Source organism: Tamandua tetradactyla, chromosome 24, assembly GCF_023851605.1.
Source record: "Tamandua tetradactyla isolate mTamTet1 chromosome 24, mTamTet1.pri, whole genome shotgun sequence".
NCBI lineage: Eukaryota > Metazoa > Chordata > Mammalia > Pilosa > Myrmecophagidae > Tamandua > Tamandua tetradactyla.
Genome location: NC_135350.1, coordinates 50,320,033 through 50,339,755, shown reverse-complemented (window position 1 = coordinate 50,339,755; position 19,723 = coordinate 50,320,033). Strand labels below are relative to the sequence as shown.

At 38.5% G+C, this 19,723-nt stretch overlaps 1 protein-coding gene across 2 annotated transcripts in view; it reads left to right on the top strand.

Annotated features, from left to right (window-relative positions):
• The window catches only part of FRAS1 (Fraser extracellular matrix complex subunit 1), a 500,829-nt gene that overhangs the window by 211,255 nt on the left and 269,851 nt on the right, over nt 1-19,723 (top strand). For both annotated transcript variants that reach the window (XM_077143064.1, XM_077143062.1), the window contains exons 4-6: nt 128-220; nt 8,251-8,410; nt 10,869-11,002. In XM_077143064.1, the coding sequence (XP_076999179.1) occupies nt 128-220; nt 8,251-8,410; nt 10,869-11,002 (387 nt within the window). The remainder of the gene's footprint in view (nt 1-127; nt 221-8,250; nt 8,411-10,868; nt 11,003-19,723) is intronic.

The following is a 19,723-nucleotide window of genomic DNA, read 5'->3' as shown; positions in this document are numbered from 1 at the left end:
TCACCCATGGAAATTAGGAGATTGAGTGCATCTAAGATGACCTCGGGTCCACAAACCATTATTAGCCTCTGGCTGCTGCTGCTACTGCTGCTGGTATTTTACACTGAACTATCTTCTAAATGTTCAGGGAGAAGTGCTTCAGGTAGCCGCCAACCAGTGCTGTCCTGAATGTGTCTCAAGAACTTACGGATCTTGCCATCATGAAAGGAAAATCCATGGGGTAAGTGTTTTCTGAACCAATGTTGATTCTATGTCTGTAGATCATTGATAGGGGAAAGCTGAATGTTAACCTTCCGTGATGAGTGTTTTCTTCTTCAGTTGCTCTGTGGAGGGCTGGAAGCTCATTTGACTTTCTGTGGGCATTTAGGTTTCTTGAATAAGATTAAAACTGTCCAATTTGTTCCATGAACCCTACATAAATATTTGCAGATTAAATTTGTAACTGTATGAACTGTGGTCTGGGAATGTTGATGTTGAAGACATTGTGAAACTGGATAAAAAATCACCTTGCCCTTGTACTACATATGTATTTTATTTGATACTTCTAAACAATTAGGAAAGGGTGAGTAGAACAGATTTTATTGCTCAAATGTTAAATATGAAAAAAACTGAATTGCAAAAAGCTTGTAATCTGGCTAAGAACTCAGATCTTGTGCCTCTTAATTCAAGGCTTTTTCACTGAATAGACACTCCTTAACTCAGCTCTATTGACAGTTTAAGCCAGATAATTCTATATTGTGAAGGGCTGTTCTTTCACAGGATGCTTGGTATCATCACCATTATTTACTAGATACCAGTAGCACCCCTCTCCCTAGTGTGGCAACTAAAAAATGTCTATAGTCATTGCTGGATATCCTTAGGGAGAGCAATGGTCCTTGTCCTCCCTCCGTTTAGAACCACTCCACTAGAAATCCATCCTAAAGCTGTTTCATTATATTTAGGGATATTAGATATAGTACTGATTTTGAAAGTACCATCCCTAAGGTTTATAATAGAAATTCTAAAAATAGAATAGATGGAGTTCATCTCCACTCATATCTAAATGCTACTCTGAGGCAGCAGGTAAAGTTGAATGTGATGGAAAGAGGATCTTCTTTGCTTTAATCATCATCTTCCACTGGATACAAATCTTTCCCTGAGTTAGTGTCTTTACCCATTCAGGAGAGGGCATAAGTTAACAGGGTTTGATATATCCACTTTTGCCTGCTATTCACGAAAACTCAGTGAATCCAGCGTACATTTCCCCATGGGACAGGATTATCTGACTCGAGCTACTGTCTTGTACTTATACAAGGAAGCCACTCTTTCACTTGTGTAAAATGTGTTGCTGAAAAATACCCAAGCAGGATCTATGTTCAGAGTGTCTTCATAAGATGTGTCACCATGTGCTGCAGTTCCGTCTGAGTTATAGAAGGCATTGTAAATTTTAAATGCCCCAGAACAGGTTCTCCTGGGAAATGGGAAGTGCTCTAGGGTAGGTTCGTAATGGAAATAATGCCAGTTCATAATGATTGGAATAAGTGTGTACTCCAGGTGAAAAAGACATCAAGCTGAATCTTTCAAATGGAGAAGCAGCTAGAAGCCAAAATGAGGTTAGGATCTGGGAGAAAATTGTCATCTCAAATAAGAGATGGGGCTAGGACTTGGAAAATCAGAATTCAGTATATCTTTGAGTGAGCTACTCAAATGACACTTACTATTTGCTCTCTTATGTTATATTTGTGTACATGGGTAATCTTCTTATCTTGATTTAAGATTCCTGAGAACATTGACAATTTCTGTATCTTTATGGTGATCATGTCTGCCTGCCACCTAAACTGGCATTTTGAACTTTTCCCAGAGTAGGTGCTCAATGAATAAAAGAAATAAACAATTAGTAAATACCTTCTCCAACTGCTCTATCCCATGGGCATGCTGGTAATTGCCCAGCTCCCAGGGGGTTGGACAGTTTTAGGAGCACAGATCTGTTGCTGAGTTAGAAATCTCCTTGACCTCTATCTTTTCTGGGGGAGTTCAGAAAATGCCTCTGGACCTCCTCCTACCTGCCTTCCCTGAAATTCATTCTTTGTACTATAATACATCATGTGGAAAGCTCTAAACTGGGTAAGAACATTCCCATGCATTGTTTTCCCATATACAACTTTCAAAATTTACTCCCTCAGAAAATATTGCAGTTATATTTCCAGAATGTAGTAGGGCTGAGTCTTAGGTACTACAGTCTAGAGGGGGGAGTTATCTCTAGTTGTCTGCTTCTTCAAATAAAATTAGAAGGTTTATTTTACTTTACATTGAGACATTATTTTCTAATTTTAGTCTAATTTGACATGAGCATGTTTCTTGTCTTCTTGTCTTTCCTTCCTCTCTTTCTTCATGTCCGCTTGGCTTATAAGCTAACGAAATGTCTATTTGGGGTTCTTACAAAATTCTTCTTAGTGTTCTCATTTGTGTCAGTTAAATGCTTGTCTGGGTTTGGTCTGAAACTTTCCTTGCCACTTGCATCACTAGGTTTCCTCTGAATCTTGCAGCCTTTTCTTTTTTGGCCCTTTCAGCTTGCCTGGGAAGTAGCTACCAGAGTACTTTCCTCTCCTTCTCAACAGCAGTAAGCCTCTCTCTGTAATCTCTGGCTTGCATCCCATAGGGCAGGTTGTGGAGACTCTCCCAGTAGCTACAAAATAGCCTGACATTTTAAAAACTTTGGAATGGTAATACGAATTGGAAACTTTCCTGTAAGAGAAAGATTTAGGGGTGGCTTTTAGGACAGAGTGGGTGTGGCAGGCGAGGTAATAGTGGAAGTGATGCTGTGCCCAGAGAGTAGGGTTCAAGCAAAGGAAAGGCAAGGATGGGTTGAGCTCAGGTTGCATTACAAGGTCACCCTGTAACCATATAGGTGAGCCACACTAGAAGACTTCTTTTGCTTGTTGGGAGGCCAAATCTTATACAACTGACATTCCAGCAAGTCAAGAAATGTCCCCAGATCTTCTGTGGAGGGAAGAAAACAATTGAGCCTTTTGGCTGATTGCAGGGCTCTTTGAGAGTGTCTTATGGATTTATATGCAGTGAGGATTTAGGAAACTGTTTATCCATGACCTCCCAAAGCTATCCCTTCAAACCAACTTTTGGGTCTGTGCCCAACCTTGTGAGTCAATCACGGAGACAAGACTTAATTGTGTTTTTCTAAAGAATGCTGGAATGCTTTTTGCCTGTTCTTCCTTCCTCCTCCATTAATGTGTGAAAAGGAGGGGATAGGACTATTAATCCCCTTTCTTTTCCTCCTTGCTAATTTAATCCCAGCACCAGATAATGTCGCATCTGAGAAGATAGTGCTTGAAGTTTCACTATAAAAGAAAGTGGCAGGTGATACTGCCCTATGCCTGCATCTGATTGAATAGAGAAGTAGGGAGAGAGATATTTGTTCACTTTGCCTATGTGAGATTAAAAGAAGAACTAATTTATGTGTGTGAAAGCAGAGATGAATACTGAATTCTGCAGCCTCATTCTCCCCAAAGTAGGGTATGTAATTATAATATGCACTGAACATTCCCAGATATTTAGAATTCTCAATCTATAACTTCATAACAGGAAAAATTATATGAAGAAAATTATTTTTTGTTCTGTCAGTAAACCAGGAAAATACTTTATTATGACCTTTTCTTTCCTTTGGATTTATGTTAACAGCCAAGCAGACTTATCAGTTGACTACACAAAAGAATGTATTTAAACTGTTGTCTGTAGAATTTGCTTTTGCCCACTGTCAAAAATCTCATGTTTTCAAAGGTATTAATGAGATTAAGATGGTACAACTAACACCTGATCTCAGGAGAACATTGCTCTTATGTATTGACTATTCTTTGATTTTACAGAGCTCTCTTTGCTGCTACAGTGTTATTTTTTTAAAATAGCATTTTTGTAATGGAGTATGGAGAACACTGTGAAATAATAATAATGAATCTGCATATGTCAACCCCCTTGAACTTAGGCTGGGGGGTTATATGCATTATTAATTTTCACAACTGTCTGGTGAAAGAAGCATCATCATCTTAGGGAGGGGAGTAGGAGACAAAAATAGAGGGAACTTATGTTACTTGTCCCTAGGTCAAAAAGCCTGTTAAGTGAGAGTGCCAGCGAGAAATGTGGGAGTAATTTCTCTCCATCACTCTGTGCCCTTTGGATCACCATCTGGAGCTTCTTCTGTGACTTTGACATTAAGCAACGGAGTGCCTCTGCTGAATGTTCTCTGTTACTCCCATAATTCTCCAGCTTATTGTGAAGGGAGAATCCACTGCTTCATTTTGTGTCTCTTGAGTTAGATAATAGATTCATATCATCGGAAAGCTCAAAGGTACTGGAGAGATTAACTAATACAGCCCTCTCATTTTACAGATGAAAAAACCTTGGTGATTGACAGGTTATTAGTATAATTAATTTTTCTGGTCTCTGTCGAAAAGTGGTGTGATTGTTAATGTTTAAGCAATGGGAGTTAGTGTTTCTTATTAGGAGGAAAAAAGCAAGCTCTTGTTTTAATGAAGTGAAATGTCAAGAAGTGAAATGTTTAAATGCAGCCTCCTAACTTTTAATAAAGTAAAGAAGTTCACTGTTAAGTTGTTTTATACAAAGAATTCAAATTATACTTTATTTAGGCTGTGTAAGTAATTCATTAGATATTTTAATAGTAATCTGTTTTCTGATTGCAAAAAATAGAAACATGTTTACTGGGAAAAATTTGGAACATGTGGAAAAGTATACAAGCAGAAAATTTAAAACAAAATCACAAGTTATCGCAATATGCTGAGAACTGTTCATGTTATCAAAGAAGTTTACACTGGACAATGAAACAGACAAGGATGACTTTATTCAAAGCTATATGCTTAGAGAAGAGAGAAACCAGAGAGCTAGTGTGTGTGGTCATGCATGTGGGTGCTTGTAAAAGAGAGAGAGGAAGAGAGAGAGAGAAGAGAGAGAGACTAGAAGACTGTTACAGTGGGGGAGAGAGAGTGTGCTCAACTTTGCTGAAATAAAGGGCAGGAAAGTCTTTAAGGACTGGGGTGCACTAATAGAAGAGGACCATAAGGGAAGATCAAGCAATGAAGTATGTTCATTACATCCATGTTCTTTCCTGTGTTTATTCTTGAAGCCAGATGGAACATGTTCTATCTGGTTTCTGTAAGGAGCAAGGTAAGAGAGGTTAGAAGCCGAGAAACAAGGAGGAGCCTATCTAAAGTTTAGTCAGGCTAAGGAGAAGATCCAGCCTTATAGTGTTCAGGTAAAATGCAACATCGTCAGTGCCTTTTCAGTTTTGGAGTGAGGAGAGTTGACAGAAGAGATGGATAGATAGATGATAGGTAATATATGTAGATATTTATTTTTATATAATTGGAATTATGCATACAGTTTATATTTTCCCTTTTGTACATAGCACTAATATTGCAATTAATAACGTTATATTGTAAATAGTTCCCTAACATACTATTGGAAAACATCATTTTTGATGATAATGTAGAGTACATTCTGTATTATTTGGCATTTGTGTAGCTTCCAATTTTCACTGAAATAATTACATTCTCAATATAAATAATAGCAGGAGATAGAATTCCTTGGACTTAAGCTTTATGTGTATTGATCATTTTCTTCAGATAACTTATTAAAAGTGAAATTGATAGTTCAAAGCATTTGAAAGATTGAGCATTAAGGTTTGTAAAACCTACACTTATTAAAATTCAATTTAAAATTGCTCTGTATTAATGATAAACACAGTGGGAATAGCACTGATGGTGTAGCCTCTTTTCAGTGTGCCTATGTTGAGTAGCCGTCTCGTGGTTGAGTTATTCTAGGCTCTGTGGTAAGGCTGTTTGTGTAAGGGAATCCCATTTCACTGCTGCTTCACCAACACTAGGCATTATGGATTTTTAACTCTTACCATATATGATATTAAAAAATGCCATCTGGTTTTTATTTTTATTTTTTTAACATTTATTTATTTATTTATTTATTTATTTATTTATTTATTTATTTATTTATTTATTTATTTTTGCATGGGCAGACACTGGAAATCAAATTGAACCTGGCCTGGCAGGCAAGAATTCTGCCATTTAGCCACTGTCTCACCACCCCTGATTTTTATTTTAACTGATATTTCTTTGCAATTAATAAAGTTGAATATTCTATAAGCTTATGTCCCATTTCTCAGTTGAGGTATTTGTTTTTCCCTTATTGTTCATAGTGCTTTTATATATTAGAGTTTATATATTAGAGTTTGTTCTAATCAATATAATTAGCAAGCTTTTCATCATTGCCTTTTGGTTTGGTTTGCAGTATATTTTTGACAGATTTTTAAATCTTTGTCTAATCAGACCTGTTAACTCTTCTTTTATAATTTCTTCCTGTACATTTATGCTTAGGTGTATCTAAGTGTAAATGTCAATCGGCCCCTGTCTTTTTCTAGCCAATAGTTTGTTGACTTACCCATTTCTATGCTCAATTAATAGGACATTTTGTATATAATTAGAGCAGATGTAGAAATTGATGGGAAAAGACTTGACCATAGCATCCATGTCCTTCCCTACTAATCACAGTCAACACAAAGTGTGAAAATGGGGAGAAAGTTCAGGAAATCAGGCTGTGGAAAGAGGGGAGAGGGTTGACTCCCCCCTTAGCTGCCATGACTTTTGCTAGGCTCTGTTAGTGCTACTCATTTACCAATTATGATATCCAGTAGAGGAGATGTTGTCATAACCATTGTATTTTACAGGATAACAAAGCTGAAATTTAGAAAGATTTGTCACTTACTAATAAACCAAAGCTGGAAGATCCAAAATGGAATCTGAGTATGTGTGGGTAGCTGAGGAAATCATCTGTTGTTCTAACTCAATGCTAATTTGCATCATTGCCCTCTCGTGCTCCCAGTAAGTCTACCTAGAGCAGAGTTATATTCATGATAGTCAGGTGGGGATTTGCTTCCCAAATAATTGGAAGTCTATTACTGCTGATTATTATCATTCTTAAACAGATAGAGCAGGTTATTAGTAATTCCAAACTATTAGGCTTGGTGAGTTTGCAACCTGGCAGCAATTTGCAGAATAAAGGGATACTGACTTTGTTTAAGTGAGACAGGGATCCTTTGTGTTTGAAAGAGATGAAAATTCATTCTGGATGCTGGCTTCTAGAGAAACCAAGGCTTGCAATCCCCAGACTATATTTAGGTGACTGAGCAACTAGAATTTGTAATGGTTTTAATAGAAGTCCAAATATGATTTGTGCTATATCAGGTATCATCATATGCTGGATATAATAGAGGCAAAAAGGAGCAGCTTCCAATATTTAAGAAAACTTTAGAGAAGGAAAACAACAAAAGTATTCACGAAAATTATTTTTTCTACATCTTCTGAAAGGCCACCATTATTCCATTCTGCCATTGGGAGCATGATATAGTTTGATGTATACTTCCCTAAGTAACCAATGTATTTGTAGCTTGTTTACATTCAGGGTACCCACCTCCATCCCCTCCGCATTCCTCTCCTCTGAGAATTGCTGACTTAGATACTATTTGTGTTGAGTAATTCATAAGATAAATCAAAATACATGGGTCTGTTGGTTACTAACATAGTGCCAGCCTTGGAAATGTTGTGTCACAGCATAAAGTAGGTTGGTAACATTCTACATGTGTGGATGGGCGTCCTTCCTGGGAACGCCTGGGCTCTTCAGACTGTGGGAGAACTGGATGAAGCAGGGCCCCCTGCTGGCTCTCATATATCACCCAGGATCATAGCATCATTGGAACAGTGGGGCTGGGGAGTGGGGAGAGTGAATGAATATCGGAGCTAATAAGGATGAAAAGCAAGGTAAAAAAGAGGAAACAGCATCAGAGTGAGAGCTACTGAAAGCTATATAACCATTATAAAGAATACAGTGTATATATGAATATATATTTTACTTTGTGCTTTATAGAACATTTTAGATGATGGGATTGGGGTGATTTTGATTTTTTTCTTTTGTTTTGCATTTTTCTGAAACTTACACATATATAGTTCTGTGAATAAAAGGAAAAAAAAGGAAAGTCAATTTTTTTATTTGTCTCTCACTTGGTACGTTGCAAACTGTGACCTCAATCTTGCAAGCTCTGTGCCCTTGTCCCCCTTTCCAGGACAGCCATTTAATCTGCATTCTTAGTTTGTGTAAGAGGACTGTTTCTGTTTGGCCAATTGAAAGCCTACGTTCTGGGACTAACATTCTCCTACCTTTTTCTCCAATACACAGCATGGGACAGAATGGGCCTCCTCCCCTTGTAGTGTGTGCTCTTGCACTCACGGGGAAGTCCGATGTATTCCCCAACCCTGCCCACCCCTGACTTGTGGACCTCAGAAGCTGGAAGTCATCCCTGAAGGGAGCTGCTGTCCCATCTGCGTGGGCCCTGGGAGTGAGTATGAGCTTGTAGAAAAGGGTTATCTTTGCCTTTCAGGTTCACATTCTGATACCCCAAGCCTTCTCTTGCTTTCTTGTTCAGTGTAGCTCAGAGATCTTTCTAACTCCATTCCATATCATTGTAACCAAGATGTAGCTGTGCCTTTGGCAGGAAGCAGTGCTTCAGAGTGAGACTGGAACAAACCTATAAATTCCATGCCAAACTTGGGAAGGCAAGTCTCCAATTAATTTACTTTGTCTTGGCTAGGTGCATCCCTCTGCATACACAGCTCCTGAGATGGGGAGGGAATAAGGAAAAGGTCTTTTGGCATGAATCCTTGAGGCCAACGCAGTTCTGCTGCCCCCTTGATAGAGAGGAGAACAAACATATGAGTTCTTCATGTAGTATAGTTATCACAGATTCTGCTGGCTGAAGTTTGGGATGATGCCTTTTCCCAAGACACACACTGTCGTCTTCATCTGTCTTCATTGCATCCTTGCTGAGGAGATTATGCCTTCTACAAACCAAGGCACTGAACCTTTGTTCAGCCAGCCAGGAGTGTCTGTCTCTGGGCTGCTGTGATATGACAAAATTGATTGACTTAATCAATGGAAATTGATTGGTGCATAGTTTCAGAGGCTGGAAGGCTTGAATCCTCCCATATCAGTAGCCTTCTGGCTGGCCAGCCAACCTTGTGTTCCTTGGCTTTCCTATCACCTGGTGTTGTCCTCTCCTTTCTCTCCCAAGTTTCTGCTGATGTCCTGCTTCCAGCTCTTCCCTGTGGTTTTATCTCTGTAAACTCTTTAATAGTAGAATTAAGACCCATTCTGATTCAGGTGACCATACCTTAACCAAAAAGAACATCTTCAAAAGATCCTATCTCTAGGATTAAGACCCATCCTGATTCAGGTGACCATACCTTAACCAAAAAGAACATCTTCAAAAGATCCTATCTCTAGGATTAAGACCCATCCTGATTCAGGTGACCATACCTTAACCAAAAAGAACATCTTCAAAAGATCCTATCTCTAGGATTAAGACCCATCCTGATTCAGGTGACCATACCTTAACCAAAAAGAACATCTTCAAAAGATCCTATCTCTAGGATTAAGACCCATCCTGATTCAGGTGACCATACCTTAACCAAAAAGAACATCTTCAAAAGATCCTATCTCTAGGATTAAGACCCATCCTGATTCAGGTGACCATACCTTAACCAAAAAGAACATCTCCAGAAGATCCTATCTCTGCAGTGGGCTCATCCCCACTGGAATGGGATGAAGGGTAAGAACATATTCTTTCTGGGATATACAACAATCTACCAAGTCGATTTCCAGGCCTGCTTCTTGCAAATCCCTCTCAGTCTATGTGTTCCTAGTATTCCATGTTAGGAATACGTGTCCCGTCTTTTTGTATAACATTTAGTTATGCAAAAAACATTTAGTTTTTTACTTTGTCATAAATATGAATTATTGCCATTGATGCATTATGCTATCTTGTGACAAATCATAACTACAGGTATTCTTTTATTTAATAGCACCTGGAAGCTATACTCTATTCTCACCTTTTCCTTTTAAAAAGACCCCTGCTTTCTCCCTGGATGCCAATTATTTTGTCCCTGAGTACCCAAGAAACTCTTCCAAGAATTAAAATGTGACCCAGGAAATCATGGAAGTAGATGCTTGTCTCATGCATGCCATTCACCAGATAGTCTGACAGCTGCTTGGGACCAGATAATTCAGAATCAGGGATGTTGAGTTTGTGGGGTTCTTTCTTGGGTCTTGAGAAGTTTCCTTGGCCCTCCATGAGAGAGGCTTGCTGAAAGCAGTTTTCCTAGAGAGAGTAGAGAATCAGCCAAGACCAGCTACTTAATTTGCAAGACCCAGAGCAAAATGAAAATGCAGAACCCCTTGTTCAAAACGCAGGAGGAAAATCTTTCTTTCTTCTGTAGTCTTCCTCTCAACCTGTCACAGTGGTTTATATTTACTATTTGATGTCTGGCTTCCTCAGGCAATGGGGTACTCTCAGGGTGAGTGTGGACCCTCATAGGCACCCAGGCCCTGCTATGAGGCTTGGTACATAAGGCGCATGCATCCTCTTTGAGCTGCATTCAGGCCACCACTGTGGGTGCAGAGTAGCAGGGTTCTCTGGGAAGGCATGGGGGAGCAGGAGATCCAGAGCCCATCCCTGGGAAGAAGGGGAGCAGCAGGAGGTCAGACCATGCATGAGTTGAGATCTCAAGTCTCCAGCTCATGCTACATTGACCTATCACGCTTCACTTGCAAAGCACAAATTCAAAGATAAGATTAGTAAGAATTTCAAGATGACCACTGCAGAGCATTAAATCACCCTGAGTAAGAAGCCCCATTCTGTCTGGGGACTCCTGTGTGACTGCAGTCATGCCTGGGCTCAGCAAATACAATTGTTCTACCTCTTTCTCCCCCAAGTAAGTCCTATGTCTTTGGTCTTGCAGAATCCTGTTCCTATGAAGGCCGCGTGTTTCAGGATGGGGAGGACTGGCAGTTGAGCCTGTGTGCCAAATGTGTGTGTAGAAATGGGGTCACCCAGTGCTTCGCAGCTCAATGTCAGCCTCTGTTCTGTAATCAGGTAAGGAAGACACTTCAGAATGACACTTCACAGGCTGTTAATGTTGCTGTTCAAGAAATTGTAGTTTCTTCTGAAATTGTTAGACTGGCCTTGGACACATTAGAAACAAGAAGTGAAGGCTGTTTGGTTTACTTTTATTTGTGGAGACCTCCTCTGAGACATTTCTTTTACCCTTAGAAGCTACAGATCTAATTACCAGCCATTTAGGGCAATTATTACAAAATGAAACTGAGCCTTGGGGGTACATACAAGAAGCCGCCAGCTCGAATTGCAGATGTACCAAAAATGTCAAGCTAAACATCTGGAAAAGTCAGTAATACGATCATGATTTTACCATTTTTCAAAGTTTAGAGATAGTCTGTTTTAAAATGTGCATGTCTTTGAACATGATTATCCAGTTTTACACAATTTAATCCTTATGGGATAATGATTCAAATTATCAAGGGATATACTATGGGCATGTTTGAAATAGTGTGCTGTTGTTCTTCATTTAAAATTGACTTCATTTTCAAAAAATTAGCCTCTTCACACAAATTTAGAAGAGAAAATCAATTGGAAATAAATGTGGTATATATGGTATTTTGTAGGTTTTATTCTTTCAGAGACTCCTGTGAATGTTCCGAGGCAGTTGACATATAACCATGAAAGGAGTTTGCTTCCAGTTGCAAATAGCTCAATTTTGATCTAAGGAAAAGCTAGAAGTCTACATTAAATTGGTACAGAGCAGCACTTTGTGTCAAATAAAACAAAATCAATAACATGGCATATTGTGACAATTGGGCAATATTTTTTAAGACAGACAAAAGGCAATTAGACAAGAAATGCTAAATGCCAAATAAAGGAAAAATGTGTCTAATTGAAAGATTAGATTGTATTACACACACTATGCCAACTGCTGTGCTCATGTCACATCTCCCAGTTCATCACAAAGTCTTGTCCCCACTTGAAGATTCTAAGTGAGCTTCTTGTAGAGTCACACAATGCTTTGCTCCTCTGTTCTTACATTTGGAGGCCACAGTAGCATTGGGGCATTTTGATTAAGCACAATCCAGGTTTTCATCTCCTTGTAGGCAAAGGGAAGTTAAGCACTTTGCCTCCATTAAAATAACAGAGATGGGGAGAAGCAATAGAGGAAACATCCAATTGCAATTTTTCTGCTTTAATTATTTGAACATTTAACAGCAGGCTGCATATTAGGGGGCCAGGCATTGAAGTAATCGAAACTACTCATTCCATTTAAAAAAAACAGTAACTATAAAGTCTAACTTCACACATAGTACTCACTTTATCATTTGCATCAATATGCATAATTAATATAAAAATATGAAATTTGGTACTATAGTTTAGAGCTAAATTTATATACAAGAATTCTGAAATTTTGGAATAGGTACATATTATTTCTTTAGATTGATTTTAATTACTTTGCATCATTAAATCAATATGCTTGCCAAGATATGTTAAGGGAAAAAACAAAACTGTCAGATTATTTAGAACCATTTTTCTTGATTTATTTCACTATTAACTGTTGGGTGATGTAAGGGGGTGCCGTAAATAGAGTTAGTACTATCAGCGTGACGTTATCACCTCTGCTATCACTATCCCCACTCCAGCATTCGTATCACCATCACCATCACCCACCACCATCACCACTTATTTTGTGTGTTTACTATCAGCCAGTCATTATTTTAAAAGTTTTATACTTGTCATAACAACCTTAGGAAGAAGGAACTGTTATCGCCCCCATTTTACAGCTGATGAAACTGAGGTACAGAGAAGTTAAGTAACTTGCTCAAGGTTCTACATTTAGGAAGAGTCAACACTTCTAAACCTATGCATTTCAACACCACAACTGCAGAAGACCACAGCCGGCTCATAATTTAAATGATTATGGTATATTTTCTTCTAAAAATGATGTGTTACAGAACATTTAGTGTAATTATCATAGTAATAGCAGTTGCTAACATTATTGAGAACTATTTCAAGTATTTTTAATGTATTAGTTCATTGAATATAGGGAAAATGTAAGTTTATCAGCAGAAACATATATCCAGGGCTTGAGCTCTAGGAAAATTTCTAATCTGTCTTCAAAGATTTCCATGATTTTAACTTTTGAAGAAGGGATTGTTGTTTTCATTAAGGAAAGTTTGGAAAAGGCTGAAAAACATGAAAGAAAAGATCACCCATAGTTCTACCAAACAGACAATAGAATTAAAAAAAAATTCATGCCATTTTTTTTGTAGGCAAATGTGGATGTATTTGTTTACTTACATGGTTATAATCACATTTTAGAAGTTAGCTACAATCCCTGATAAAGGGGGAAATTCCTTCTTTTCAAATAAAGGATTGGTCCCTTATTATGGGGCTATAAATTTGTCCTATAGGTGCTTACTTTCAACTTTTGTCCAGATGCCTTGTGAACAGAGCATATACCCTCCACATTTTCGTAGGGTCATTTAAAATTGGTCTGTTCAGTAAGGTGTGGTCTGTTGAGTTTGAGAGTGTTCCTGATGATATTACCAGTTCACCAGTTATTTTTAATACCACAATTTTCCCATTCTTGATATTGGTTAAACTAAGTAGGTTGGACTACACCTTTGCATATTTTTTTTAGTAATGATAGGAAATTGGTATATCTCTGAGCCTCTATTTGAGAATGATTTTTCTTGATGCCTACATTCATAAACGATAATTTGATAGAGTCTGAAATTTGGGGTTTGTGTGATTATAATTTCATCTCCTCTCAATCCTATAGCCTCTTTCATGTTAAAATTTGGAATTTAGTTCTGCAGAGGAGAAGTCTGATATCCTTCACTTTCTACTGCATTATATACAGCTAGTTTTAGCCTACTGGATTCTTGTAAAATGTTCCTTTATCTTCATATATTTTGCAGGATATTTCTAGCTGAGGTCTCTTTTAACTTATTTTGCCTAGAATATTTTGGAGCCCTTTGAGTCTGCATTCCAGTTTCTTAAATTTTTTTTCCATTATGTCTTTGATACATTATATCCATTCCAGGTTTTCTCATCTCTTCAGAAATCCCTATGATTCTTAGGTTGTTCCCTTCTCTTTCCCCTTCTTTATCTATCATGTTCTCTTTCCTCATTTTTCTCTCTTTTTCTTCTGCATTATGGAAAGAGCTTTTTTGAATTTGTATTACTACCTTTGATTCAGCTTTTAAAAAAAATACTTTCTATATTGAAATAATTTCTAATCCATAGGATAGTTCCAAAAATAATACAAATCTCATAAGAGAATTCCAATATACCTCAACCGCCCAGATACTAGCTCAACCAACCCTAATATCCTGCCACTTTTGCCATACCTCTCCATGCATCCCTCATCTATCTATCCAACCATCCATCCTTCCACATTCTGAGCACTTTGAGAGCAGGCCACACACAAATTACTACTTGAACATGCAATACTTCTATGCACTTGTCCCACAAATAAGAACACCCTGTCATGCATTCACCTAAGTTTCATCATGAAGCCCAAGAAATCCTGACATATGGTCCACAATATATATTCCAGTCCCCTCCCACATTCCAATGTCTTACTGAGCCTTCTCCCCCCACCTCCCCTCCCCACCAGATCCCATTCAGTATCATGCATTGCATTCACCCACCACTATCTCCCAAGTTTCTCTTTCTTTCCTAACTGTGGAAACAAACATACAACACATATCTTCCCATACCAGCCCCTCCCAAGCACGACATCCAATGGGACCAATCACACTCAGTGTCACAGCACCCTCCCCACCATCCACCACAGCAATTCTCCCTTCATCCTAAACAGAAATCCCACACCCATCCTGCATCATCTCCCCATTACCTGTCTCACACCCCTGCAACCTGCACTCTACTCCCCATCTCTATGAGTTTGCACATTTTCCTATATCTTTCTGCTGATCCCCATGGGGCTTAAACTTAATTTCCTAAATTTCACTACTTTGGTACCAACTTAAAAACTTCAGTTTTTGAAGTTTAATTTAAATTAATTTAGGCTCATTAACTCCTATGCCCTCCTACCCCCATTTAGTGCCTGTCACAAATTACTGATCTATACACTATGGTTTCTAAACTGTTAATCTATCACCACATTCCATGCATTTGTCTTCTAGATCCTGTAAGAAGCAAAAAGTGGAGTTACAAATCACAAAAAAAAGAATAGTACTGGTATTTATATATTACCACGTCATTATCTTTAATGAAAATCTTTTTATCTTCATGTGACTTCAGTTAATTGTCTAAAGTCCTTTCCTTTCAACTTGCAGAACTCCCCCTAGCATTTCTTGTAAGGCTGGGATAGTGATGGCAAAGTCCCTCAGCTTTCGTTTATCTGGGAATGTATAAGTCCCTCCTCATGTTTGGCAGACAGTTTTGCTGGATAAAGAATTCTTGGTTGGAAAATTTTTGCTTTCAGCACTTTAAATATGCCTTCATACTGCCTTCTTGCCTCCATGGTTTCCTGTGAGAAATTGGCACTTCATCTTATTATGGTTCGCTTTTATGTGACACATTGCTTCTCTCTTGTGCCTTTCGGAGTTTTCTCTTTTTGGCATTGGACAGTTTGATTACAACATGGCATTCTGTGGGTCTCTTTTGGTATATCTGTCTTAGAGCTTGCTGAGTGTCTTGTTAATGTATATTCATGTCTTTCATTTCGTTGGGGAAGTTTTTAGCCATTTTTTCTTTGAATATTCTTTCTATTCTATTCCCTCTTCCTTCTCCTTCTGGGACTCTCACAAGCTGTATATTTGTGTGCTTAATGGTGTCCCACAGTTTCCTCTTTTTACTTTTCTTCATTCTTTCCTTTTTCTGCTCCTCAAACTAGCTGATTTAAATGATGTTATATTCAAATTCACTGATTGTTTCTTCTGTCAGCTCCAGTCTTCTCTGGAACCCCTCTAGGGAATTTTAAATTTCTGTTTCCTTACTCTTCAGCTCTGTGGTTCCTTTTCATATTTTCCATCTCTGTACTGATATTCTCTGTGTTCATCCATCATTTTCCTGATTTCCTTTAATTCTTTGTTCTTGTTTTCTTTTAGCACTTTGAGCTTATTTTGGACCAGTTTTAAAAGTCTTTGTATGGAATGCTCCAAGTCTAATCCTCCTCATTGATATGTTTCCAAAAATATCTTCTCTTTTGCCTAGACCATCACATTCAGTTTCTTTGTATGATTTGTAGCATTGAAACCTGGACATCTTGAATTTTATTGTGTTATTGCTGAAATTTTGAGTCTGAGGCATCTGTTCTAAAGGCTTACAACCAGCTACTGTTATGGCGGAGCTTTTCTTGAATGCAAGAAGCTACCAAAAGTAAAAAAGAGAAGGAGGAGGAAAAAAAGAAAACACCTTTGCAGTCTTTGAAGATTAACCTGTGCAAGTGTTTTCCTTTGGGCTTATCCATATAGTTATTTTGGAGAATAGCTCAAGGCCAAAGTGTAGGGGCCTCCCTGTTTCTTTCTGGGTTCACCTCTTATCTTGGACATGCATATGTTGTGCTGGTTTGAAATTATGTATGTACCCTAGAAAAGCCATGTTTTAATCCTAATCCCATTTTGTAAAGGCAGCCATTTCTTCTAATCCCTATTCAACATTGTATCTTTGAAACTGTAATTAGATCATCTCCTTGGAGGTGTGAGTTAATCAATAATGGTTGTTAAGCTTGATTAGGAGGAGGCATATCTCCACCCATTTGAATGGATCTTGATTAGTTTCTGGAGTCCTATAAAAGAGGAAACATTCTGGAGAATGAAGGAGATTCAGAGAGAGCAGAGAATGCTACAACACCATGAAGCAGAGAATCCACCAGCCAGCACCTTGGAGATGAAGAAGGAACACACCTCCTGGGGAACTTCATAAAACAGGAAACCAGGAGAAAGCTGGCAGATGACACCGTGCTCGCCATATGCCCTTCCAGCCAAGAAAGAGAGAAACTGTGACTGTGTTCACCATGTGCCTTCTTACTTGAGAGAGAAATCCTGAACCTTATCAGCCTTCTTGAACCAAGGTATCTTTCCCTGAATGCCTTAGATTGAACATTTCTATAGATTTGTTTTAATTGGAACATTTTTTCAGCCTTAGAACTATAAACTTGCAACTTATTAAATTACCCTTTTTAAAAGCCATTCCATTTCTGGTATATAGCATTCTGGCAGCTAGCAAACTAGAACAGATTTTGGTACCAGGAGTGGGGTGCTGCTGTGGCTTCCAAATACCAAACATTTTGGAGTGGCTTTTTAAATGGATAAAGGAAAGATTCTGGAGGACTTGTGAGAAGCTTGATAGAGAAAGCCTTGAATGCTTTGAAAAGACTGGTGGTAGAAACATGAACTCTAAAGGTATCTCTGACCAGGCTCTAGACAGAAATGGACCAGGCTCTAGACAGAATTTTTTTTTTTAAATCCTTGTTTTAAAATAGCAGATAATCTGGCAAAGCTGACTAGTGGCTTTGGCTGGAAGGCAGTAAAATCTTTTAAAATAAAGCTATGAATTTGGATATTTAGCAGAAGAGATTTCCAAAGTAAATGTGGAAGGTGCCACCTGGCTTCCCCTCAAAGCTTGTAGTGTGAAATGTGATCGGAAAGAGATAAGATGAAAACTGAACTCTTGGGTACAAAGAAACCAGCAATTGAAGTTCTGGAGAATTCTGGGCCTCCAGAAAGGGAGACCTTAAAGAATAGTGCCCTGTGAGAGGATTTAACCAACTGTGGAACCAGCACATATATGGTCCTAGGAATTCCCCTATTTACAGGCATACAAATGTCCTCTTTTTCCTAGGAAGCCGTATCCTCACTATCCCTGAAACTGTGTCGAATATCCTACAGCCACCAATGCCTTGCCCAAGCCATGACTTGATTATTTTCCCACAGCATTCCATAGAAGACCTTGGTGAGCCACCTGCCACATGCAGGACAAGTTCTAGGACACCAGGTCACTCTGGTCACTACCAGAGAGACTGAATTAGATGAATATGCTCCCAGTATGTGCACAAGGTTTACTCTGTTCCTTCTGGAACTAGGACCAGGGATCCACACTGGGAGTGCTGGCAGCCTCTGAGTTGAGTGGGTGAGGAGTGTGTGAAGGGCCAGTCAGGATGCCTCAAGATCCTAAGAGCCTTTTTCTTGATTCAGTGCTTACCCTATTATTTTAATCCTTTAACTGTTTTAAAATATGTTTCTGCCAATTCTTGTTGGGTTTTCAAACCTTATATGAAGGAACAGAGCCCTGAAACATCTCACACTGTCATTCTGATTGGGGCAGGCCCTCTAGTATAGATTTTAATTTTATGATTTCCCTTTAATTTTCTTTTAATTCTTCTTTATTTCTTTTGTCATGATTCAATTAGTTTTTTCCCTAATGTTCATCCTTTGTTGCTTTCTGTTTCCATTTAATAAAAATTGTATTTTCTTGCTGAACTTGCAAAATGTCTTTTGAACAGTTTTTTTTAGGTCCTGTAGTGAATAGAATTCAGAGATCTGCTGTTTCTCTGAATCTTCAGAATGTTTTTCCTTTTGCTTGTTCTTCAAGATTTTTTATAGGTCTCAAGTTTGTCTTCTTTCTATTTGGTCATCTTTGATCAAGATAAACCTGTCCATTTCTTGACCTTTGCTTGAAAGTTGCAAGATTCAGTGGCCTGCTGTGGGTTCATTCCCCTTCTTGGATCCATAGCCAGATGCTAGGTAATGTTCATGGCTCCTACTCCAAGGGTCTAGCAGGTTTTCATTTACTATAGCTCTGTTGCACTGAGATAAGCTATTTCCCTATCTCCATTGTCCAAACATCAGATATTCTGAATATATGAAACAAAAAACTAGAATCTTCAGTTTGTACTGCTGTGAAGGCTATTTCCATGTCTGTCTGTGACTGTGGTGCTTTATAGTTGGGTTGCTGTATTAGTTTGCTAATGCAGCTGGAAAGCAATATAGCAGAAATGGAATGGCTTTTAAAAAGGGAATTTAATAAATTACAAGTTTACAGTTCTAGTGCTGTGAAAGTGTCCAAACTAAGGCACCAACAAGAGGTACCTTCACTTAAGAAAGGCTCATGCCAACTGGAACATCTCTGTCAGGGAGGCACACGGCTAGTATTTGAAGTCCCTTGTTTCCTGGCTCCACTGCTTTCAGCCTCTATTTCCTGTGACATTTTCTCACTTAATGTCTGTGGGCCTTCATGTGGCAACTCAGGAACACAACTCTCGGTTCTGGCTTGCTTAGCATTTCATGGGAAGGCACATGTCTGCTGGACCCTGCATCTCCAAGAGTCTGGGTCTCATGTTGGCTTTGTCATCTCTGAAGCAACTGTTCTCCAAGCATCTATATCTGCTCTGCCAAATTTCTGTATCTGTGTATGCATCTTAGTTTTCTCCAAAAGGTTTCCCCTTTTAAAGGATTCTTGCAAACTAGTCAAAACTCACCTAGAATGGGTGGAGTCACATCTCCATCTAATCCAAAGGTCACACCCACAGTTTGGCATGTCACATCTCTTTGGAGATAATCTAATCAAAAGTTCCACCATATAATATTGAATAAAACAAACAGCTGCCCCATATGATTGGATTAGGATTAAAATATGGCTTCCCTGGGGTACTTAATAGTTTCAAACTAGTACAGGTGCTTTACATTTTCCCCTGGTTTTTATCACTGTTCCCACCTACCTAAAACACATACTTCCTACCCACTTGTATTCTGGGTTTTAATTATATATAGAAAGAATGAT